The following is a 26,028-nucleotide window of genomic DNA, read 5'->3' as shown; positions in this document are numbered from 1 at the left end:
GTTATTCCACTCCATGCAGTGTTTCTTATGAAGGTTTAGTTAGATAATTCGTTTCGCCTTTTGGATTTTCTTCCCTGTTGACTCTTTCCTGTGGTTCTTTGCAGTGTAAGAACTACTTTATTACTTAGAAGCTCTGAGCACTAGGAGATCTGCATTTACTAAGTTGACAGGAGGAGTCCCAGACATGTGACCGGTGTCCCCTTCGTGACTGCACACAAGTTCTTTCTACAAGAAGACCTAGCTCTGTGGAAAGGAATCCTTCAGCTTCCTGTGTGGGGAGAAGGTGGATGTGACCTGGATACCTACCAATTCCCACAATGCTGAGTTCTCCAGGGCTATGGAGAATACCCGTGTGCAGACTTTCTCTTAGCTCTGGGCAGGTGCCCCTTCCACAGTTTAGTATCCAGTATGTCTGTTAACTGTTCTCAAGAGGAACTTTTGGACAGACTCTCCCTGCTTTTGTTGGCACCTACGCCTGCTTCAGTGCCCACGCTCTTGAGCACTTTGAGCCTTGGTGCAGCTCTGTAGTCTGAGGTCGTGTGTTTCTCATGGACACTTCGTTCTCTTCCTTGGCAGACTGTTACGCTCCGCCCCACGGGCTTGAGCTACCTCCTTTCCTGCTGTCTCTCGTTTTCCAGTGCCAGAGAATGTGTGCCTTTCGGAAGAAGTCTTTACTCTCCCTCCAGGGAGGATCCTGGAGGGACACAAACAGATGGACTCTGCTGGCTATGGTTTAACCGGACTGGCTTCCATTTTGATACGTGGAGTTTAATACACTGTGGGGACTTCAGGTGAGAAATTCAGTAGGCAGCCGGAGAGGTGAGCCAGAGGTGTCAGAGGAGTCCATCAACAGAAAGTGCTAGTTCAAATGATGACTAGCCAGGAGAGGGTGCGTGGAGTGAGATAATCATGTGAGCAAAAGGGTGGGCTCCTGGGAACCCCAGGGGTGGAGGAAGCTGTGACAGTGGGGGGATGGAGGGGAGCCATAAAAGCTCAGACTCAATAATGAGGCAAAGGCTAGTAAAGCTATAGGCAAGGCGGTGTGAACACGGCAAAGTTGGCTGGGAAGAATGACTTTTTTCTTTTTAATTTGGAAATGAGTTCATTGGTGATTTTAGCAAGATAGTGTGGACAGAAGTCAGAACGCAGCGAGTAAGAGTGAAAACAGTGCTTGCTTTCAGAAACCGCTGACAGGGCAATTCTGAGGGTGATTCAAGGGCTTGAGAACCGGACGAGCCAGTCTGTGAGCTTTCTCCGAGTCTTCACCTTGAATACCACTCAGACTCTTCAGCCTTAAAGCTCTCAGTGAGGCCAACTTTGTGAAGCCCTCCCTCTTTTTTTGGCTCAGACTTAGATATTGTTTCCCATGCTCATCAGACTTAAGAAGTTAATCTCTTATTCCCTCTTTCCATTTCTTGCTGACCACTTAGCGTTTTCCCGTCTATGCCTCAAGGCGAGTTAAAGAATTTTGGGGGGTGGTTGTATTTTCTTACTTTCTCTAGCCACGCCTCCAGTAGAGTTTTCACTACCTGTGCACTAACTTCCTAGGACTGGGGTAGGATCCCCCTCCCAGCCCCGCCCCCCACGTGCTCTCTCTCTCTCTCTCTCTCTCTCTCTCTCTCTCTCTCACACACACACACACACACACACACACACACACACATTCACTGGAGACAATAGGGACTTGCTATCAACACTTTCTTGCTAGGAGCATCTGGTGGGCCTTCTTACTGACCTCTGGAGGCTGCAGCACAGAGGCAGCTCTGGGGGTCCCATCTGAAATCTCTAGGGAAGAGGCCCTACTTGGCTATTCCGGCCAGACCAGATGATCTTCTGGCTTCTGGCTGCACTGCTCTGGTCCCCATTTCTTAGGTGGCTGTATTCTGAGTCTCTCTTTCCCTACAGGTCACTCTCCTTCGTGTATTTCCTCTTCTTCCTTCTAAAGATACACATTTTGTGTTACAAATTCTGCCCCAACCCACGCCCTAGTGTAACCAATTATATCTCCAAAGCCACTTTTTCCCAAATAAGGTCCTGGGTCAACATTGTAGGAGTTAGAGCTTCAACCTGTGTGTCTACGTGGGTAAGCGTGCATAAGATACAACTTAGTCTTTAAAAATTGAAGCAGTCACTCTGGGTGAAAGTCCTGTGGCTTGAGCGTGTCTCTCAGAAGTTCCTGTGTTAGAAACATAATCCTGAAATTCGTGAGAATGGTTTTTGGAAGTGTGATGTCTGAGAGGGAATTGGTATTGACTGAGGTCATGATAGTAGTGGTCGCTTTACAAGAAGAGAGACCCCTGCTGGTCTGCTTGCTCTGCCTCTCAAGGATGGCTTCCACAGAGTGATGGTGCAGCAGGCCTGCCAGATGCCAAGCAGATGTTGCCACCATGCTCTTGGGCTCTCGAGAAGAGCCATCAAATCAATTTCTATTCTTTGCAGGTTCCTCAGCCCTGGGTGCTTTGCTGTAGCAACTGAGAATGGACTGAAACAGCTGTCCTCCATGTTTTTCTTTCTTGAGGCCGCCACGCCTATTGACAGACACAGGTGGATGCGCCTTCAAAATACAGCTGGCCGTTCCTTAATAGCTCGGCCGCAACTCCCTGGAACACCCTCTTTCATCACTTCCGAGCCACTATAGCCTCCTCTAATTAGTGTACTGATTCTGTTCTTATTACGCTACAGTCCACTGCTAGAGAACAGCTGGAGTGATCATTTCACACCGTGCTTCACCCTGTTGCTCTCTGGCTTGAAGCCCCATAGCAGTTTCTCACTGTTAACCCATGTGCTTCCAAGAGGCTCCACCCCTCTCTCCCACTTCTTTCTGTGCTATCAAGTTTGTTCCCTCTGTTCTTACCAATCGCCAAGCTTGTTTGCCCTTCAGGGCCCTTGTACTTCGCTCAGGGCTGGTGACTTCTCATTGCTTGGTCATTTCCACAGAAATCTCCTTCCTGGCTGCAATTAGCCAAATGTTTTCCTTCCTTAGGGTTTAGAGGGCAAGGCCCAGGGAGGACACAGATGTTTCTTAGAAAGGTTCGTTGGAGGAATAAAATCACAAAGTATGCTCCACGGAGTTATTCATACCTGTCGTACAAGGTAGGATTCCCTTGTTCAAATATTGCTAACTTATGGGCTTAAATTATATATTTAATCAGAATTTCTCAGACACATAGTCATTCAATTCTAGGAGATGGGTCATGTGGTATTTTTGGTCTTAGCTGAACAAGAAATAGACACGTAAGGGAAGAGCTAGTACAGGGGCATGGGATGTGCTTTGTAACCTAGTTAGGACTGGCCTTTGAAGGGAAGAAAATATTCTCTTACCCATTGCCAAAGTCACAGCTGAGACTCTTAAAGCAAAGGGGAGAAAGAATTAACAAATGAAAAGCGTAATACTTTTATTTAATTTAAGTTTTAAGTGACCCAGGAAAGCAAAGGCGAAGGGGAAACTGCATTTTTGGACACACCAATAGGAAGAATGGAATACTAGTCTACAGCAGCAAATAGTTCCCCAGGGCCTCTCAGGTTCTTCACTTCTTCCTCCTGGGAAAGGCCAGCGCCCTCTGGAAAGCGGGTCTTACAGCCACCTTCAGAGAAGAAAAAACAGGTTATGCTTTCATGCCCAGGTCTTTGGAGGGGATGGTGGAAGGGCCAGCTTGCACTGCATGCCTGGTTGTCATATTTGGGGGTGTCATGTTCCCAGCTCTGACCCCTGGATTCTTTGCTCAGTTACATATGGTTTGTGTGAATCCAGGCAAGGAATTCTCCAAGAGTCAGTTGCTCTGCTACAAAATAGAATGATCCCACCTGACGAGGGTTAGAAACAAAGGATAAAACAATTAGCGACGTTTGTACATGAGCAGTGTTTATCAGTTGGCGCAGTCACTGCTCTCAGGGCGTGATGGCGCCTTTGATCATGAACGATGTCTATTTCAAAGCGCTTAGAGATACTGGAGGCATGCTGACTTTATTTCCCATTCTTCCCTGCCTCCCTCATTTCCCCGAGAGCCCAAGGTGAAGCTCTGAGGTTCAGCCTGTGATTGTGCTGCTGTCTCCTTCTCCTGACCCTGCCCATTCTTTATTTACCCGACACACCATTCTAGTCTGTGTCCCAGTCTTGCTAGTACAAGGGTATGGTGGCAGAGATAGTGGTAGCTAAATTCATCAGAGAGATCAGTTGCAGTGTCTTGTGCCAGAACCGAAGCCTGTGAACACAAGATAGGCAGGCCAGGCCACTTCAGCCAAAGCCTTTCCATCACCTTAGGGGAGTGTCCCACTTCAAATATCAGTTTTAGAAATGGAAATGATGTCTTAAGGAAATGAACAATGGAGATCTGGAAGTCATTTTTGCTTTATTCATGGGCTTACATGGAAATCTTTTATCAAAATGGCTACATTTAGAATTTGGGCTGCTACTTAATTCAGAGTTAGACAATAGCCTTTATGATCAAGTTCTCATGGTTCATGGGAACCCCGCAAGGTAACCAGGTGTTTTCTAAATGGCAAAACCGCTTACTTGGACCCTGTTAAATTACAGATTTCATGGAAGTGCTGTTACTGACTTGTTTTATTTTTATTTTTCAAAATATTTTTTCATCATGTTGGGAATCTAAAAAGCAGTGAAAAATGGAAAGTTGTCCAAATGCCTGTTTTAATCATGGCAATAACGTTTATCACATGAAACAGTGTTCTTTTTGCTGGTGTAGTCATATGGTGCAGTGGAGAACTGAGGGGTAAAGAAGAGACAGAGAACAGCCTGATGGAGTGTGTGTGTGTGTGTGTGTGTGTGTGTGTGTGTGTGTGTCTGTATGTGCCCCTGTGTGTGTGTGCCCCTGTGTATGTGCCCATGTGTGTGACCCTGTGTGTGTGACCCTGTGTGTGTGACCCTGTGTGTGCCCTGTGTATGCCCCTGTATTTGTGTGCCCCTGTGTGTGCCCCTGTGTATACCCCTGTATTTGTGTGCCCCTGTGTGTCCCTGTGTGTGCCCCTGTGTGTGTGCTCCTGTGTGTGTGTGCCCCTGTGCGTTCTCATTCTAGAATTGGTACCTTTAACTCACTAGTAAGTACTTCCAAGTGGCCTCTTTGGGTTTCTTTTCTCGAGGCTTCTGGCCGGAGGGTACCAATCTTGCTCCAATGTACAGAAGGGCAGCTGGCAGGACTGATGTCTCTCCTGCTGGCCACTTCAGTGGAGATTGGAGGGGGAAATGATGGGGAGTAGTGTCCAGCTCTCTTTATAGATAAAAAGGTGCAGATAACTCTGTAGTAATGGACTCCGGGGAGAGAGACCTGGCTTGTGACATTGCCAATTTCTATGGTGTAACACGGCTGACATAGCTGATGTCAATCTCTCAGGAGCTGTGGAACATAGTCGACAGATAATGGGAGGAGAAGAAGCCCTCACACAGACTGCCAACTTTAAGTCTCAAACCCTGGGGCACATGGCTGAGGTTCTATTTATCATATCAAACTGGACCTGGCCACCAGGTTCTTCCAGCAGCCCTCAGTCCCTGTTTGTTACAGGGAATGCTAGCATAACCCACCTCCTATCCTAAACCTCAGTCCAGGGGCTAGGCTGCCCTTCCTCCAGCTGTCAATCATTTTGATTCCCTGGTCTCCCCTTTTGTTTTGCCTACTCTTATGGGTCTCGTGGCTGCTGCATCTGGTTTCCCTTCCCCCTCTCTTCCCCTCATCTTCTCCTTATATGGCCCAGCTCAGTCTGGTCATGACCACTCTGGACTCTCCCAGATGCCTCTGGCTATGGTCTCTCTCCCTTTTATCTTCAATAGCCTTTCTCCTTCAGCATACCTAGTGACAGTCATGTTTCCTTTATTCCTTTTTGCATTCACCCAGTAGACACATAAAAACGTAGCAGGACTCCAAACAGAAGTCAGTACTAAAATAACCCAGAACTGGTAAGTTTTGGGTTTTTTTTTTTTAAACTTGCTTTAAGATATAACTCATTCCATGGTCAGTATTTATAGTTTGGGTTTTAAAAACAGTATCTATGTTAAAGAACTGTCTTCTGGGACTCCCACAGAAGTAACTGGCCACTGTCCTGATGATGCTGCATCACACTGAGTGAGACACGGAGAGGGCGTTATCTAACCAAGGCCTACTGCTGAGTTATGGTGGTGGACCTTCCCCAGGAAGACCGACTTCTCCAGATTCCATCTATCTCTGTGTATTATTCAACAATGGATCACTGGGGCAGGCTAAAGACTGTGCTCTATTGAGACCAGAGTCAGAATATCTGAAGATAATCTGAATGATCCAAGACAGGGATAGCGGAATCAGATGAGATTTGGAACCATAAATGAATCCTGGCTTCGGGCCTCAGCCCCACTCTTCATCAATGATGGGATCCTACTGATCAAGTCGGTCAGGTGTGTTTTTGGTCTTTGTTTTGTTTGTTTGTTTTGTTTTTAACCCCATCCAACACCTAAATCAGATCATATGAACATTTAACGTCTTTTATAGATCTACAATCCCTTGGCTCCTCATTTAGATCCCCCAGTGTCACACACGTCTGCGTAGTAATGCTTAGTGCGTTTTTGTTACAGATGCAAGGCAGAACCAGGTACAAATGCCATCAGGATGACTGGCAGCAGCATCTCACTTTTATCCAGAGCCTTCTAAGTTACCAAGGAAAACCCCACATGGAGCCTCCGAAGTTCTGTGGCTTTAGGTCGGGATACATCTGAATAGAATGTTCGAGAAAAAAGAACAAACAGAACCTTATTCCTAGGAAACGCCAGAGGTCATAACCAGGTAGTAATGAGGAATAAGGAACAAGCCCCCTGCTTTTTGCCATGGCTATCTGTTGCTTTGTTTTATTTGAAGGAAAATCAAAATATGAGGAAAAAAATCTCTTTCTTATTCATATGATTAATTATTGTTGAAAACTTAGGATTTTGTATGAAGTATAAAGTGAGGAGGAAATGCCTGTATCTGCTCCAGTGGTCGTTTTGTTTACCCAAAGCTCTGTCATCTTTTCCAAGTGCTCTCCTTAATCACTTCAGTTGTTGTCTGTAACAACTTTATTGAGTGGTAACTTACTAATCTGCCGGGCCGCTGTGGGTGGGGTGTGTTTTTTCTCATCCTAGAGAGCACTGAGTTAGAAAGCTTTGTTTAATATATGACACATGGATTGGAATGGTAACTTAGTGGCGGTTTCTTTAGTGGTGGTTTTGTCAGACACACACTGCTGGACTGCCTTGATGATTTACTGACAGGGCTGGAGTACACCTGATGTTTGTCTTCCTAAACACCAAGAGGACTAGCTTCCCTCAACCTGTCGCTATGATGGTTTAAACTGAAGCTTTTTGTCTGCCCTTCATATTCATTCAAGTAGGAATGCGTGGTCAGTAGATATTTTTCCCTTTTCTCCTCTCTCTCTCTCTCTCTCTCTCTCTCTCTCTCTCTCTCCTTAGATTCTGTGAGTCACAGCTTCTGTGTAGCATAGGTTTATTTATTCAGAGAGCACTCAATGTTTAATAAATAAGAGATTTAGTCCAACTTAGGATCAGCAAAAGCCTTGCAGAAGGTCTTTTTTTCTTTTTTCTCTTTTTTAAAACCTCACTCCTCCATTCATGCTAATGGTTTCCATTTCCCTTAGGAGAGGTGACAGCTGAGCAGTTGTGGAATTCTGACTGTTAAATGAGAACTGTGAAATGAAGTATGTTGTTGCCTTAATTCACTGACGCGGAACACCATGACTTTAGTAGTTACTTGATTAAATGTTAATGAGCTCCGCCAAATTGACCTAATTCTTACTTTTGTCTACTAAATTTATGTCAATTAAAACAAGCCTGCTTTCACCATTAAAAAAAAAAAAAACCATCGTTGAGGGAAACTCTGCTCTCTGAGGCAATACTGTGACTATAGTGATTGCTTAAATATTAATGGTGCCATTAAGGGGGCTGGAGGCTCGCTGCTGGAAGAGGGGGAAACTAGACAACAGGGTGGTTTCTTGTGTCTACCCAGGGGACCCTCTTCCTGGAAGAGCCTTTTCTACTATTATTTTTTTTAACACTACGCTTTTCTTTTCTGAATCAGTAGAACTGTTGATTCCAGCCATTCTTTGAAGGTGGCTATGTTATTAAAGCCTTGGTGTAACAAATTCACATAATTAAAAACATTATCTTAACAGCACCATAGTGCCCATTACCCTTGGGCCTCTTGAGAACTTAATTTCAATTTCTAAAATCATTTGCTTCTTTATTATAGTCAATAACGGGCAAAATCCTTTTTTAGCTGTGTACTATATTTGAATGGGTTTATTTACATTAAGCATGAGAATTCTATTAAGTTAACCCTGAGAGATATGACAAGGGTCATATATTCAATCAAATTATGATTATAAACCCTTACCTCAATGAGAAAATGTTGCTGAAAACCCTTTTAAATTTGCCACAACCAATATTTTGTATTACGCTAAACTGGGTTGTGTTAAACATGTGATAAATAGATTCACTCACACATTATGCATTTTTAAAATGTTCTAATGGCTTGACATTTTGAAGCATCAAAAATCAAAAGCAGACATTGTGTTTGCATAATTGTATATTTCCCTTTATAATCAGAAACCTGAGTGAATGGGCTATTTATTCGCTGAACAATATTTGTTTAGAATTTAGCTGCTGGAGTTGTAATTCAGTGGCAGCATGCTTGTCCAGAATGTGCAAGGGCTCTGGATTCCATTCCCAGCTCTGACATAAAACTACTTCAGCTAGAATTCAGAGCTAAGCCTACCCATAATGCTTCAGTAGCAGTGGTGTGGAGCCAGGCACTGGCAGGTGCAGCTGCTGTAATACCGGGCAGGGCAGGGGTTACAGTATGGCAAGAGAGGCATCTGCCTCTGGTGGAAGGTCTAAGATGGTCAAAACCTCAGTAGGCAAGAGGAACAGTGTTTTAATGCATAAAGACTCCATGTAATGAAAAGAAAAACCTATGATGAAATAAATCAAGATTTTGAGTAAGAATAACCCCTGACTGTCCTTCACAGAAGCTTTATGTACCCCCATATACTCTGGGGCCCCTGAAGCCAGGCTTCATGTACCTGCACATGGGGGAGCGGGGAGAAATCAGGCCCGGTTTCTCTACTTCCTATCCTTGTATGAGACACCATCTTGAGTCTAGCTTTGTTACCTAACATTAAAGTTAGTTATGGTTGCCTTTCTGGTGGAGTCACTAAGGGATTCAAATCAGATAAAAAGACATTGAAAGTACAGGGAAAGGCTCATTACGAACATGACTTCTGTTTCTGTGCAAAGCCTGGCTGGCAGATGACACGACTTCAAGCCGTCCTGATGACTTGACAGGCGAATATTCTCAGTGAACAATGCATTTAAGGGTTGTTGCTAATTTTCTCCTTTTCCTTCTCTCTCTTAGAAAATGATTTACTTTTATTTGTTTTAACTGTGTGTGTGTGTGTGTGTGTGTGTGTGTGTGTGTGTTTGTGTGTGAGCGTGCGTGCGCGCGCACGGGCATGCGCTCATTGGTCTGTGTGAGGTTATGTGCACCCCTGTGTACTATTGTCAACAGAAACCAGAAGAGGGCATCTGGACTTACAAGAGGCTGTGAGCCCCCAACACGGGGACTGGGACGAAAAAATCTCTGATCCTCTTCAAGAATAGCAGGAGCCCTAGACATCTAAACCATCTCTTTGTCCTTTTCCACACATACTTTGTGTTTGTTTGTTGTGTAAGACAGGAGCCTTCTCATACTCGTAGCCCCAGATGGCTGACAGTTTACTATGTGGCCAGAGATAAACTTGAACTGCTGATCCTTTTGACCCCTACTTCCAAGCACTAGGATTACTGGCTTGCGTGTGCCCTGTGGAGCCTGATTTCTTAGTTTGCTTATCAGATGACAGTGAGCCAAGGGACTTGGAAATAGAGGATCCTCCCTCTCTCTGTTTTGTTGTTGGATATAAGACTTGGGATTTGTGAGAGACAAAATGATGTTAACCAAACCAAACCCAACTCAACCCAACCCAACTCAACCAACCAACCGAACACCCAACTCAACCAACCAACCAACCAAACAACTATGAATCAACCAATCAACCAACCAACCAGCCAGCCCTGTAGCTTATTTTAAATCCCCTGCAAAGTTCACTGTATGCCCATGGTCTTCCCTTTGCTTAAGCCATCTCTTGTATGTTCTGTGCCAGGGAATCGGGCTGTGGTGGGATGGGGGAGATGTGCTTTTTCTGTTGCTCCCATATTCCTGAGTCCAAACTCCTTTTATTTCCATCCACCTTGTAGGTTATCTCCCCCTAAAATGTCCCCCAGATCCTCCGCCAGTCTGCAGCGATGGAATGGTCCCTCCCACTCACTCCTGAGGTGACCATTTTTAGATCCCTGGTTGCTTCCAGGATTTTCCTAATTCTCTACTAGTTTTACTTTTCAGGCCACAGTTTTTAAATATAATAGCTGTGTTGTGGGTACATTGTAAATCCCTTGCAGAGCCTACCTCTACGTGGCTGAGGTCAGAATCCACAGGGACTGGGTTGGCCCTGCTTATCTCCTGGTGACATCCAAGGTGTTCAGCCAACTGCCTTTATACACCACAGGGACATTTGTCTTAGGCAAGCAAAGGGTTTTGGTGCATGTAAAGGGGACAGGCAAAAACTGACGCCTGACTGGTGTGAACTGTCACTGCTCTCACCCTAGGCCATCGAGAAATGGTTCGTGCCCAGTGGAAGGTGATTATTTTATTGATCCTGTTGATGGTCATCCCTAGTGATGGACTATTCCACTCCATATACCGAAGTATCCTTGTTGCCCAGCCGTTCAAGGGGAATGCAGGACAGCCTCTATTTCTTAGTCCATACATCAGAACTGGGAAGATCAAGGAGGGTGAGTGACGGTCAGAAAACTGCTGCTACCCTTTAAAATGCATTTTATTTCATTTTACTGCTCCTTACTTAATGGTGTTTTGAAAGATATTCTCTATGCCCCGAGATGGAAAATACACGCCAGTATTTTATTCAGTTGCTTTGTTCCAAATACCAATACCATATGACTCGATGCCATATATTATCTGAGTTTGAAACAAAAATGAGGTAGTTGGGGAAGGAATATTTATGTGGTTAAGCATTTCTCTCCATAAAGCCAGTGAGTGTCTCTCAGTGGGACAGTATTTGACAAAGCCTTTATGAACCTTGCAACTTTCAGCTGTCACGAAATCATTCGCACTTGTCAACTAAGTAAGGAGACTGAGGTAGGAGGTCCAAGGACCTGCCAGAATTCACGGGGATGCCAGCTGGTAGATGCAGGCTCCATACTCACAGGGCTTCCCTCCACCCACTCTGCTGGGCCTCTCACCTGGCATGCTACCACACCTTCACCTCAGCCTCCCTGTTAGTAAGGTGGAGGTGTGACAGCTTGCACGACTTGCAAGAACGTCAGGGAAATCTAATGAGAAAGAAACTGAGAGAAGTCCTGTATTTGTAAATTTGTTTATTTATATATTTATACATTTATTTGTAAATTATCTTAGTGTTTGCATAGACTTCATGAAGAGACCACCAGGGGGTTAATACGTGTCAGTTAATAGAAAGAAGTCACATTTAGTCTTATTAGACTAATGTGTATGGCCGCATCTACTTGTTCTGCATCTTGGTCCTTGGGTAAGTAAGTCACCATGGTCACAAAGAGCCTCATCTGTGGGAACTCAGTTGACCCCAGAGCTACAAATAGTACACAGGCTCTGGTGTCGAGGAATTGTTTGTGCAATGAAGCAGAGGGCTGGGCTGGTGGCCAGAAAGAGTCAGGGAAGGGTCTCAAAGAGGAGACAAACAATGAGTGTTTGCTGAAGGAAGGGGTGGGTGAGGTGGGATCTGAGGAGCTGCTGGCAGGGACTGAGTGGGAGAGACATAGAGGAGGGACCTGCCTAGGACCTGAAGCCAGGCCTAGTGCAGTTGGAGGGTTAGATGGGCTGGCGGCTGGATGAGACCAAAAGTTACAGGGAAACGATGGGCTCAAGGATCAAAAGTCTAAATACTCTACAAGGAAGTTTAAAATGAAGCAGAGTTTGCTGCTTGGAAATGTCCTCACAATCAAAAGGCCATCACCCTTGCTGTTTCTTGACAATCAAGGGGTTATGAATCTCGCCTTCATGGCTTCTCAGTGAAATCTGCGTAAGCTCTGGGATTTTACCAACTCTTTGTTGCAAGAAGATGAAATAGTCTCCATTGTGTAATCGGAATATTTTAAAAAATGATTCACCTTCACTTTCTGCACAAAGTGCACAGAAAGATGGCCGCCTGGTCACATATAAAGACGTGTTTGAGTCAGAAATACATCATGACCCTGACCCTGCAGTACCAGTTTGCACTTGGTTCATCTTCCCTAATAACTTGAGACTGATGCTCAAGTTCATCTCATTAAGAAGAAGTAAGAGAAAACCATTTAATGTAATTAAGTAGAAAAGGAGTTAATGTCCTACCCAGCTTCATGCAAGGCAGTGGAGACTCAAGCATTGTACAGCACTTACCCAAAGGGGAAACGGATCTCAGAGCAACCTTAAAAAAAGAATATATTTACTGTTCTCGTTGTGAAGATGAGAAAACCGAGGCTCTAGGAAAATAAGTATCTTGCCTAGAGCTATAAAACCAGGAAGTGGTAGACCAGAAGTCAGAACCTCTTGCTTCCCAACCACACCACCAACCAATGTGCTACATGACCATCTCTTCACTCAAAGCTGTGGGTAAAAGACCAATGACACAAGGAGGGTCTTTGTGCATATTGAATAAGGGAGGCAGCTATCAAAGACACTGAGTCAGAGACGCCATGACATGTCTGTGCCCTGCATGTGGCTCAACCAAGTGGGGAACACTGCAGAATTCTCATGAACAATGACTCACCCCGTCCCTCCCCTTGCTGCTTGTCTGGCCAAGGTACATACCATTGGCCTTGTGAGTACACACAGGAAGTGAGAAAGTTTGATCTTTTGTGCTTTGGTAGCAAGCCTAGCAGATCTGCATCCTACGAGTGGCAGCATTGGTGACACTGACTGATATGTAACTTCCATTGTTAAAGTTGTGTTTCACACTCAGAATCTCTGAATGGGATTTGAGCAGTAGATCCAAAAGCTGGCACATCTGGGGACTCAGATGCTGCCCGACAACATAATTAAGGATAATTTTATTCATCTGCTCTACTGAAAGTTCAGGCAGCTATGGACAGATGGTCAGCTCCCTCTTTAAATCCCTGTTGTTAATGGGATCTGTCAAAGCTGCAGGAATGGGAGCCTTAACATCGCAACAGAACACTGTCGAGATAAACAGTAGTTCAAAGACAGACAAGGGGAATTTTTAATTTTTTAATACCCAATTAGCTAGCTTAATTTTATATAATTGTAATTGCATGTTTGCTTTCTCTGAGGCTAAAATAAATCCTTCCATTCTGGAATAAAATGAATGCAGAAGGCAAACTTTAGCATCATGTTTTTTACAAATTCTAAAGGATAGTTTGCTATTGGGTCCTAATTTGTTGCTTGTGGACCAAAAGTGTGCTGTCTACACTGGGGGTGGGGGGATGGCTGGGGTGTGGATCTAATGTATATATACTCCAGTTGGCTGGTTGAATCCTTCTCTGGCCACACTCCAATTGTCCTCAGAGTATTAATGTCCCAAACCCTGGCAACAGCAGGAACCAGAAGAGGAGGAAGTGAGATGATTTCAAAGAAACCTTTTTCCTGCCTTAACTGATTTAAAACATTTATATTGTGCGTCACACTGACAGAAAGATTAAAAACTGCATGTGGCAGCCTGCTTTTCATACTCTATTAGCAGACCAGTCTGTGTTAGCATGAAAGGCACATTCAAACATATTTAAGATTCACATTACTTGAGAGAAATCTTGGTTATCTTATGTGATATGGTAGATGGGAAATAGGGCAAAACTACTCTTCCATTACATTGAAAAGGGGTCTTCAAGATTTGTTAAGATAGTGACGAGGTCTGTCTTCCAGGGGTTTGTAGAAACACAGTAATCCTGGTGCAGTGTCAGTGGCCGCCCATTCATTGTTATTCATTCATTAAAAAGCATCTGTGGAGTGTCTTAAGTATGTGAACCATCATGCTATGTCCCAAGGGTTCAGAGATTAATTAAGACAAAGTCCCTGCCTTCCCACAGCTCCAGCTGGAGGAGAAAAGGGACAGGACAGTCCTAAGTACAAGTTAGCAGAGATGCAACCTAGGCATTCCCAGGAGGGAGGGACGAGTGGGCAGTCAAATCGATCTAGAGTCAGCCTACAGAGCCTGTGCTGGGCTGGTCTCAGAGACAGATTGGTCCAAGTCTCTCGCCCATAGTGCTCCCCCTTCTATTATCCACTTTCTCTTTTTCTCATACTTTGACCTCTCTCTTTCTTCTCTATCTTCTATCCTGAATCCTGTGCTGCCTGTGCCTCACTCTGGATTGTGCCCCACTCATTCCAGCCTTCAGTTTTAATTCTTGCTCATTCTTTTGGGGGGATGGATGTTTGTCCATTTAATGTTGAGACGATGATTAGTAGATTTGCTTAAGGTATCTCCTAAGCACTTCAATGGCATTCCAACCCAGAAGAGAGAGACATGAGAGACGTGACGGTTGGAGGGAAGAGTTAGAGCTGTCTTAGTCAGTGTTCTACTGCTGTGATGAGACACCATGGCCATGAAAACTCTTAGAAGAGAAAGCATTTAATTGGGGCCTGCTTATAGTTTCAGAGGCTCGTAGATCATTATCATGGGTAGAGCATGATAGCATTTGGGCCAGGCAGGCATGGTGCTGGAGAAGTAGTTGAGAGTTACAGCCTGATAGAGGGTGGGGAAGGGAGGGAAAGAGAGAGAGGGGAGAGAGAGAGAGAGAGAGAGAGAGAGAGAGAGGAAGAAGAAGAGAGAGAGAGGAAGAGGAAGAAGAGGAAGAGAGAGAGGAAGAGGAAGAAGAGGAAGAGATAGATAGATAGATAGATAGATAGATAGATAGATAGATAGATAGGTAGGTAGGTAGATAGATAGATAGATAGATAGATAGATAGATAGATAGGGAGAGAGACCTTTAAGTCCACCCCAGTGACACTCTTCTTCCAACGAGGCCACACCTCCCAATCCTTCTCAAATAGTGCCACTCCCTGGAGCCTAAGCATTCAAATACATGAGCCTATGGGGGAGCAGTCTTATTCAAAACACCTTTGTCAGAAAACACCATATTTCTTTTTCTTTTTTTCTCACAACTCTTTCCCTTTTCTCCTTCATTACTTCTGGGGTGGAGATGTTAGTTCATTTTCTGTTGCTGTAACTGATGCGCATAGCTCAAGCAAGCAGTGTGTAAACAATGAAGGTTTATTTAGCTTGCAGTTCTGAAGGCTGAAGAGTACAGGATCAGAAGCTGGATCTGGTGAGATCATCGTGGACATGGGCACCTTGTAGCGCCCTGAACCAGCCCAGGGCATCACAGTGAGACAGGAGGTCCTAGCTTGTGGTTCTTCTCTTCTGATACAGCCCAGCCCTACTGAATTGGGGCCCCACCCTGATGGTCACATTACCCACCAAAGCCTGGCTCTCAAATACTAAATTTTTGATACCTCAAAATGAGGGCTCAATTCCCAACATGAGTTTTGGTCGGGACACTCAGACACAAGAGAGACAAGTGCCCCTGGTGAGAGAGTGGGCAGAACTGCTGGGCTCTAGTTAAGCAATTCTGCTGGGGACAAGTTGGGGCAGCCTACACTGGGCAAAGTCTCTAGGCATCTATGCCTCCTTCAGGGTAACTCCCACAGGCTCATGAGACCCACCTCCTGTAGAGGGAAATCTTGTTTTACGTTTGGTTCCCTTTCAGGCACGTTCATGGGCACTTCTAGTTGTTCTTCACAGAAAGCCTGTAGTGTGGGAGGGCAATAATCAGTGCCTGCATTTTATACAGGAAGAGAGACAGTCTTGGAGAAGAAGTGCCTTCATCAGGGATTATAAACCAGGGCTGTCTGACCAGAAATCCCACTTTGGAGCAGGCTAGTCCAGCTGGACCCTCAGACCACTTTCCATCGAGATCTGTCTTTTGTACCACTCCTGTCTCCTCCTGCAGCTGCCACCTTATCTCAATCACCACAGGAAATTTATAGACAGGAGTAGCTACGCTCTGTGCGAGACAGATTCTTTTTCTTTTCTTTTTTTCCCCCGTGTGTGTATGGAGTCATGTGTATGGATGTATGGCCTTAGTGTGAAGGCCAGAGGACAATGTTATCACCCTCAGTGATATTATCCATTTCCTTTGCAGCAGGGTCTCTCGCCAGCCCGAAACACACTGATTTGGCTAGATTGGCAGGCCAGGAAACCCCTGGGATTCTCCTACCCCGCTTCTTCAACACTGGGATTGCAAGCAACCATCACATATACCGACTCTTTATGTGGGTGCTGGGGATCCAAGCTAGGTCCTCATGCTTGTGAGGCAGACACTTAACTGAGCCCCTAAGCTGGCTTCTCCTGACAGGCTTGTACACGATGACTCTGTGTTCCTGCAGACCCATAAGGGATGCGCCTGTCTTAGTTGAGGAACTGCAGCACAAAGGGTCACAAAGCTGATTAGGCAGTTGCTGGGGGATACAAGGGAAGAGGTCAGCGGTGCACCTCTTTGGAAAGGCTTGCCTCTTTCCAAAACAGGACTTAGGGCCTCGGAGTGTGGTATGTGAGAGAAAGGGCCTGGGCTTTATATCACTCCTTGTGGGGCTAAATACTCTCACTACGGTAGATTTCTTCTTCCTGTCAGTGATGGACCCAGGTAGGGCAGAGATGCCCACCACAGTGAGTATCATTATTTGATGGCGTGTTGACCTCTCAGTCTGCAGTCTAATGTGTCTCAGACTGATAAACCTTCCTGGAGTTATGCTTTACTCAAGGACACTTCTATTCCTCCCACATCTTCTTTCTGCTCCCTCCCACACACTCTATTGCCCACTATCGGCTCCCTTTCTGCCATGTTCCTTGTTGCTTCTTCTCATCCACTTCTTGTCCCCTGTACCTAGGACTCAGTGCATCTTCCAATAGCAGAAAGGAACAGCCTTGCAGCCTGGCTGTGAGCCTCAGTTCCTCTTTAATGCTGAGAGATCTTGGGCAAGTTACCTAACCTTTCTCTGGTGCCACAACCTTGCAAGTCTTAGCTCCATCAGCGTCATCTCCTCTAAGGCCTTGAAGGCTGGCTGAGCTCACCCTCTGTCTCATTTCCTATCCCTTTGCTAGAATAAGGAATCCAGGGTTTCCACAATGCTTTCCACAATGCCCCTCTTTTACTTGGTGCCCTGTGAAACCATCAGGACACCCAGGTTTGATATCTGCCTCTAGCCGCTTGGAGTCCCTCAGGCCTGATCCTTAAGAGACCAGTAGACTTTGTGCCTCTAACGTAAAGGTGGGGCCCATAGGCTGCCCCAAGACTCCTCAGCTGCTTAGTCTGTTTCCCTGTACCTTGTGGGTGAATCTGCTGTTCAGTGGGTGAAGTGGAAACACCCCGGGTACTGATGTGACATCAACAGCAGAACTATAAAGACTTGGATCCTGACCCCTTTCACCTTCCCCTGACCTTGGCCTCACTGTGAATGGGGAGTCTGGGAGCAGCTGGAGGAGGTGGGAACCTGTGTTCTGAGTATTCCTCACGCTGGCCTCCTCTTAGTTTCTCCTCTTAGCTGGTGGCTGGTCAAGGTGTCCCCATTCCTGGGTAGACACATGTTCTCTAATCCTTCCCTATATTTTCTCTCTCCTCACCAGGGCAAAGGAAGAGCATGGTCAGTCCTTTCCCTGGAATGTATGACAAGAGTTATGCTGGCTACATCACGGTGAACCAGACTTACAACAGCAACCTCTTCTTCTGGTTCTTTCCAGCTCGGGTAGGTGTCCAAGGCCTGTAGTGGAGAGCTGGGGAGCAGCTCACTCAGATGGGGTGGAAATATTAGCTTGCAGACTCATGGGTTTTGTTACTTTTTGATTTTGGGTGTGTTCCTGTTCATGCACACGTGCGTGTGCGTGCCTGTGTGCGAGCGTGTGTGCCTGAGCGTGCACGCCCTTGACTCTATTCATTGGGCTAGGGTCTCTCACTGAACCCAGTAGACAGGCTGGCCACTTCGCAGAAATCTGTTAGCCGCTGTCTGTAAAATGCTGGGGTTACAAACCCATCTTTTTATGTGGACCCCGAGGATTTAAACTCTGGTCCTCACGACCTCATGACAAGCACTGATCCATGTCCCCAGCCCTGTTTTGCTTTCCTTTTTTAAAATTAGCATACAGTGGGGTAAACAACAGGTTAAAATTGACATAACAGGTTTCATTATGTAAATTTTATATACAACTTGCTTTTGCTGATTCTCTTCTGTCTTCCTCCTCTCTGACCTCTGTCATGCGCCCCTCTGTTCCCAGTAGTTCATTTACTGCTTTTAGGACACACGATCTATTACCCTTGATCTCTCTTCGAAACTTCTATTTCCCCAAAGACTTAAGAATCCTTGAAGAAAACTTTAATATTTTTTTTGAAAAATAAACACATATTTGTGGAGGAGGTGTGGAAAATCCAATTTAGGCCCACCCACTCCTTATAGAGACCCCCCCAGACACACAGAGCACCCTTCTTTTTGCCAGTCTTCCTTCTATCCTTTAACTGTTGTTTTATTCAAATAATACTTGGGGCAGGGCAGGGATTGGAGAGAGCCCAAGGAAGGTAAAGAATGAGGAGCTGCTGGATCGCAGTTTAGTCAGATCGCAGTTTAGTCAGTAGGCTCACTTGTGGTCTTTCAGAGGCTAGTTTGTTTCCATCTCAGAAACAGAGGAAAGAATCTTTTGAAACTTCCCAGTGAGGGTTGCTGGTTCCCAGGTCACACAGCTCTTTGTGAACAAGACACATTTAGGTCGGAGGTACCTTGGTGGGGAGAGGGAGGGCAGATACTGAGGTACAGAAACACATTGAAGCCCACCACAGAGCTGCTCTCTATTCACATTTGCCAAATTGGATTTGCTTTAGAAGCTAGAGAAAGCAGAGCAAGGTCTATCTCTGTGGAGGTTCGTATCCATATTTGCATATGATTTGCATACAACAGTGTTGCATATTTGATAACCTGGTAAACTGCTTCAGCCAGTGTCACTGTGAACTTCAATAGCTTTTTACTGGTACTGTCCTGCTGTGTTCCCTTGACTTACTTCTCTCTCCTAACTTCTGATGTGGTTCACCTCATAGTAGTCTGCCCTTTGGAGAGTGGAGGTGGGCAGTGTTTATGGTTGGATCTTTGGACCCTCACTGTCTCTGGTAGGCTTTCCCGGGCTCTGGAGGGGTTCTCATTTCTTCCTTTGTGTGATACAAGGTAAGCGAGGAGCCCAGAGATTAGGGAGAGGCTTTGTGCTGAGGATGAGGGACAGATGGGGAGAAGTGGCTATGTCCAAGGTCAGCACTCAGGCATGGGTACAGTCTTTCTCCGGAGCTGCCTGCCATTGCTAGGTTCCAGCTGGCAGGGAGACCGAGGTGTGCTCCCTTGAGCCTCGAAGCAGAGCCCAGCGGGATGAAAGATGCTAATGGGTCTTCAGCAGCAAACAGCACAGATGTCTCAAGGCCACTTGACCTACAAGAGACCTAAAACTATGACGTCATTTCACTGCATAGAGGCTTTCCTCGTGTTTCTCTATTGTACTTGTTTCAGAGCTCAGCTGTATACTTAACTCTTATCTAAGGACCTCCGTGAGTTCCTAGCAGGACTCTGTCTTGTAGAGGAGAGCTGGGGGGCAGCTCACTCCAGACGGGGCGGAAATAATAGCATACAGACTCCATCTTAGCTCACTGTCTCCATCCTGTGTGCTTCTCCTCACCTCACTTTGTCCTCCCGTGTGTCTTCACTTGCTCCTCAAACCCCAAGTTTCTCTGAGGTTTTCCCACCTGACTTAGGAAACACAGATACGTTTATTGAGGTTTTGTTTGTTTTGAGATGGGGTCTTGCTATACAGTCTAGACTAACCGTGAATTGGTGGTGATTTTCCTGCCCCAGCCTTCCCCAGTGTGCCACCACACCTGACTATTTAGCAAATTTTAATGCACACACAAAAGCCATACACCTTTATTGGCTACCGTGTGATGTTTTGATGCATCTGCATACTGTGTGATGTTCAAATATCAGTGTGATGTTAAAGTGTGTGTGCTTATCTCTTACAAGGATTTATTCCTTTGCAGTGAAAATGTTTAGACCATTTTCTTCTATCTGTTTTGGATTGTACCATACACTGCTGTTATCTCCAGACATGATACTTTGCAGACACCTAGAATGTCTTCCCTATTGTATTGTGGTACCCATGGAGCTAAATTCAGGGACTAAACCTTGTCCAGCCTTCCCTTCCCCTTCCTCTGTTCAGAATCCTGTTCTGTCGGACAGAAGTCCTGTCTTCATCAGAAAGAAGTGCTCATAGTAGACAAACCCAGGTGGGAGGCATATGCAGGGTATGGGTGAACATGGGGGCAGCTTTCCAAGTCCTGCTTAGTATCTCATGAAGGTCTCTGGGGGCTCAGCCAGCCTTCCTCTCACCCTCTCTTTCTCTGTGACCCCCACTCTGTCCCAGCAGATGAATGAAGACTCATTCTCTCCTTTCTCTCCTACTTTGTCCAACCTGGCTTTGTACCAAGAAGATCTCCGTCGATGTCTGAGTGTTGCATCTTGAGCAATGATTTAGATTTGGGAAAACAGCAACTAGCAACCAGAGAAGATTAGAACCAAACAATAAAAAGGAGGTTTTCTTTTCTTCTGTTTCTACCTGGCAGGCCTGCTCTAGCTTGGCTTTGTCTGTTAGACTGCAAAAGGGGTACAGTTCCCAGAGCCCCATGGGTTTGAGGTGTCTGATGGTTTGCTAGTCCCTCCCCCCACCCTTAATTAACTGAGAGTCTAGTTGGTTACCCACTGGCTGAGTGATAGTCCTTCCCATCAAGTTCTATAGCCATAAATACGTCCTAAGATGCTTCCAGAAGCCCTGCCCATGTACCTACCCTCTCAAATCAAAGGTCTTGTGCTTAGCAGTCTGTAGGAAGTGAGTGTAAGCTGAGACGGCAGAGTTTACGAAAGGGCCCGCAGTGTGGGCAGGGGTAGCAGGGAAAGATTGGGTGACATCTCACTGGGGTGCCCACAGGCACAACCAGGTGTCTTAAGGCCAAGGTTTCCAGCTAGAAAAATGGTGGAGCAGATACAGCACCCATGGAGAAGCAGCTGCCAACCATGAGGAATGTCCCTTTCGTTTGGCAGAAATATGAGTTCCTTGTCTGTCCCAGGGGAACAGCTGGCATTGTCATCCGGGGGAAAATGACACCCTTTTAGAAATGAGGGCATCGAAAATAGCGATCCAGGAAGGACGCCGCACTCAGAGCATCCTCTGAGTCATTTTCTGGATGCTGTTTCTCAAATTAGTTCTGTTTTCCTGTTATTTCTGTGAGATTCCCCTGTTATTGTCTACAAATCAGTGCATAATGAACTCCAGAAGTCAAAATCAGCGTGCAGTGGAAATACAGCAGGGGAATCAGCCTGCGCTCTGCCTGGGTTGGGGGCTGGGCATCGCACTGTACCCAATAGAAGACACACCTCCAAAGGGCGCTGCTTGGGGGGGACATGAGTGTGTACCATAAGCGCTTTCTCCTTTGCCTGAACCGGAATTTAAGGCTCATTTTTTGAGCGGACAGCTCTGCTTTTGTCCACCACATGCCACATCTCTAAAAAAAAAGTCATCCCCAGAAAGTCCTGAGGTGCAGAGGTTGGAAGTAGGGTCTCTTGAATTAGTCAAGCTTGTGTGCACATGGTGGGTCCAGCCAGCACTTACCCACATTCCCTAACAGCATCAAACATCTGCTGTCTCAGTTCACAGTGAGACTCAGAGCACTGCCTGACCTGGGTCTCAGGACAATGGAGGTTATGGAGCCAGTTACAGGAATGGCCGACTTACAATAAACAATACTTTTATTGTTGTGTCCTTGTGATTACTGTCACTTTGGTGACACCAGTTGCCACCGATGCTGAACCAAATAAATTATGGTTTGTGGGCTTTAAAGAAAATAGAGGGAAATTGCAAGTCAGAAGGCCCCAATCATCAAGCAAGAATGTGGATTAATTGCTACTGGATAAGGGAATTATTAAGTGAAATTGGGATTTGTCTCACTTCAGAAGATAAAGAGGCTCCTGAAGCTGTCTTTGTTGCAAAGAGATAGCCAGATTTTGACCTTATCTTGTAGGAACACCAGTAATTTGAAGTGTTCAGAGTTAGCCCAGCCCGTTTCCTGGGGTCCACCCCTTGCTCTTCTGGTAGAGACAAAACAGGATTCCTGGTGTGTGTGTGTGTGTGTGTGTGTGTGTGTGTGTGTGTGTGTGTGTGTGTTTTCTTCCTCTCTCTCTCTCTCTCTCTCTCTCTCTCTCTTTCTCTCTCTCTTTCCCGTCCGTCCTTCCTTCCTTTCTTTCTTTCTTTCTTTCTTTCTTTCTTTCTTTCTTTCTTTCTTTCTTTCCTTCCTTCTTTCTCTCTTTGCTGGGGTAGTGGGGAGTGCTTATAAAAGAGCCGGGAGACTGATGTCTGTGAGGGTGGCCTGGGGTTAGCCTATGAAGAGATGCTCACTCAGGAACCTGTAGGTTGGACCCTCCAAAGCCCGATAGCAGGAAAGGGAAGGTGACACAGGATTAGGCTTTCAGGAACTCTGCACACAGCCACCAGAGGATGGCAAAGGGCTGCTCTGATACTCTCGGTCTACACAGGTGTTTTCTGTGTTAGTGGAGGCAGATGTTCTAAACTGTCCTGAGAACCCTCTGGACTGCTTGTCTTGGGAGTGAAGGTGGAATCAGAGGCCTGTCGATCCGTTGCCTGTACTCCCTCCTCAGGGTATCAGAACTTCCTTAGGAGCAGACAGTGTGTGGAGAAGAGAGGGCCCAGACCCTTGCTGTTTGTTAGAACCAGCTGGAAGCTTCAGAACAGTGGCAGTTGCTCCCTCTCAGGTGCCCTCCTCATCCAGGTTCCGGAGGGTGGAAGCGGCATGTCTGACGCGCTCCGTCTATCCTCGAACAGCTTGCAGGTGGTCTTGAACTTAGGGAAAACCAACTGGAGGTTAGGCTACGGGGACTCTGTTCCAGGCCTGCAAATTCTAGTTGTTTAACTTGGTATAGGGCATTTATTCTCCCTAATAAATGGGATTTGGGCTTCATTAAAGTAAGGACTGTCAACCTAGTTGATGTCTAGGGATGTACCTTAGTTCTACAAGAGACCCTCAACCAGAGCTATTCTGCTAGACATTTGACCCACAGTCAGCATAAGGGATGCTGTGTTATTTTAAAGCTTGGTAGGTTTTGGGTGGCTAAAAACCTTTGGGGTGAGCCATGGTATTTTGTGACTGTTGGCATCTACGTACTAAACCATGGGATGAAATCTAGGCAATGGTGATTGCTGCATAGGTTGGGCCCAAGTCCATGCATCTCTGGTCTAATTTACCATGACCCACCATAACAGTCTTTGCTGTTAGGTGATGAGGTCAGTAGAGGGCGCTGGAGGGACACCACAGCACAAACTGCCTTTTCTGTTTCCTGTTCTGTGTCTTGCTGCTCAGTTCAGTGACAACACTCTGCATTACTCGTTCACTCAGACCACCAAGACCCTCCGCCTACGTGACCATCCAGCTGCAGTCAGGAAACCCAGGGCACTTAGTCACCAAAGGGTTGTTCCTGGGCCTTCTTCAAGGAGGTCTGGAGCAGAGTGTTAGGTAGCCCATACTACTCCTTATGGGACTGACCCTCAATATAGGACACTTTAGGCCAGTGTCCTCTCTACACACCTATGGAGAAATCCCATTGTGTCTGTGCTTTAAAACTGTCTTCCCCGTCCCTTGGAAGACACAGGAAGCTTACCAGCATCCTGATCTTGGGTCAGCTCTCTGGCCTTCTGTCCGGTTCTCCTTGATGCTGTCTGTGTCCCCTCTGGCTGTAGCAGACATGCCTCTTGGAGCAGACTTACAGCCTAGCATTCCTGGCTAAACCAAGTAACTTGTTAATCACACAGGGAAACGGCTATGTGATTCTCATTCTTGACATATCAGTAGGCTTTCCTTCTTCGGGCACTTGGCCAACGTGACTGAACCATAGTTCCAGGCTTTCTCGGCCTTAGCTATGGAACCAACAGGGATTCACCAATGTGTGCTTAAAGGTATAGTGTGATTAGCCAAGTTCATTCACATCAGGTGATCTTCCTTGATCCAGTCAGCCAAGGATCATGTGATATAAACATGACTGATGGGCCTTTTCTATGATGAATGGATGTAGGGACCGGTTCTGTGAAAGGCTTAAGGGTCAACAGATTTCTCAAACTATACCCTTTGCAGGTGGTTACAGAACCACTGGCAATGTCAAGGCATTGGAGGCCATGGGTCAGTATCTTCCTATTTCTTTCTTGGTGTCCTTGAGGCACCAAGGACCTGAAATAACAAAGCCATATGAAACAAACCAATGTAGCCCAAAATTGTAAATTATAGACCTCTCTATTAATAAGTACATTAGGACACTGCAGAAGACTTTTTGTGCCCAATTGTCCTCCACGTGGGGAAATGAAGATTCTACACAAAGGCAGAAGTTATTAACCTTTCCAGTCATCTTTCATCTTATCTAGATCCAGAAATGAGACCAGACTCTCACATCCTCACTGCCTCTCATTCCTTCTAAGCTGTGGCTTTCTTGCCTGGGGCTCTAAGAAGCTTTCCCCACCTCCTAGGATGTTTAGGGAAGAGCCTTCTGAGGAGCCTATAGGCTTAGAGCTGCTCCTTGATGAGATAAATCAACGCTTGACAAGAATTCAGGGGAGCTTGGGGATGATCTAAGAAGATGGGGGGGGGGAGCTGAAAAAGTTAATGTTCCCTATGAATGATCACAGGAAAGGACGGTTTAATGGTGTCAATAGGAAGCACAACAAACACCTTCCCTGGGAGCACACGGTTATCTTAAGCAAGCTGTTCACATGTGTTGGGACTATATGTGCAGAATTAAAGTGGTTCTGCAAAGCTATTTAATGATTCTGGTTACAAAACTAATTGCTTTAAATAAAAATCCTTTTCTTTGATTAACATGGTGTGGCAGCTGAGGCATCACCGGTGCAGAGATCTGTGGGCCAGAGTGGGAGTCCGTTCACATATACTTGAGGGGAATTTAAAGACATTTACTTTGGGTACTAATGACTTCAATTAAAAGAGAACATGTCACTTAAAGTAAGCAAGCCTCCAGTCTTTGCATTGCGAAATATAGAGAAGGTCTCATTGATTTACCAAAGCACACTTTCCATTTTAAGCCCAGCTTGAAGTCTGGCAGTGGTTGGCTGTTGCATTCTCTTACTTAGAGTGATGTTTCTTAGTGGGATGGAAGAAAAGGTTGGCTAGAAGAATGGATGCAGATTGGGTACTGGCCAAAACACTGCCCTCACACACGGTAAGCTGTTTAAATTCCCTAGAGCCACCTCGATAGAATTGTCTGTGTAAAACACAATCACTTGTTACACTGTTTTGTTTTGTTTTGCTGTATTCTTTCTTCTTTCATTCATTTATTTATTTATTTATTTACTTACTTACTTTATATCTCGATTGCTGCCCTCCCCCATATAGTCCCTCCCCTCTCCTTCTCCTCTGAGAGAGAGTGGAGGCTCCTCCCCCTTGGATATACCCCCATCCTGACACGTCAAGTCTCTACAGGGTGAATCCTCTCCCACTAAAGCCAAACAAGGTAGCCCAGCTAGAAGAACAAATCCCACATATAGCCAACGGCTGTATACAGTGGGATAGTCCCCGCTCCAGTTGTTCAGGACCCACGTGAAGACTGACCTGCACATCTGCTACAGATGTTTGGAGAGGCCTAGGTTCAGCCCGTGTATGCTCTTTGGTTGGTGGTTCAGTCTCTGAGAGCCCCCAAGGGTCCAGGTGAGTTGACTCTGTTGGTCGGCCTGTGGAGTTCCTATCCCCTTCAGGGCCCTTAATCACTGGTGAGATTTTTGATGACGTGACCCAAAATAATCAGCTTGGAAGAGTGAATGCCAATTGGA

General features: G+C 45.8%; 1 protein-coding gene across 6 annotated transcripts in view; it reads left to right on the top strand.

The window, feature by feature from the left end:
- The first annotated feature begins 531 nt into the window (after window positions 1–531).
- Window positions 532–26,028, top strand: part of Cpvl (carboxypeptidase, vitellogenic-like) — a 110,516-nt gene continuing 85,019 nt past the window's right edge. The window contains exons 1-5 of one of the 6 annotated variants that reach the window (XM_087659024.1): window positions 637–791; window positions 6,034–6,379; window positions 6,557–6,764; window positions 10,673–10,858; window positions 17,737–17,855. In XM_087659024.1, coding sequence (XP_087515150.1) covers window positions 10,684–10,858; window positions 17,737–17,855 — 294 coding nt within the window. In that variant the 5' untranslated portion in view covers window positions 637–791; window positions 6,034–6,379; window positions 6,557–6,764; window positions 10,673–10,683. Of the gene's footprint in view, window positions 792–6,033; window positions 6,380–6,556; window positions 6,765–10,672; window positions 10,859–17,736; window positions 17,856–26,028 lie in introns of those variants that run through there. The other 5 variants (XM_087659022.1, XM_087659023.1, XM_087659025.1 and 2 more) reach the window with 5 other exon arrangements.

This window comes from Rattus norvegicus, chromosome 4, assembly GCF_021556685.1.
Source record: "Rattus norvegicus strain SHRSP/BbbUtx chromosome 4, alternate assembly SHRSP_T2T, whole genome shotgun sequence".
Taxonomy (NCBI): domain Eukaryota; kingdom Metazoa; phylum Chordata; class Mammalia; order Rodentia; family Muridae; genus Rattus; species Rattus norvegicus.
The sequence above is the reverse complement of the archived record's forward strand: the minus strand, read 5'-3'. Positions and strand labels throughout refer to the sequence as shown.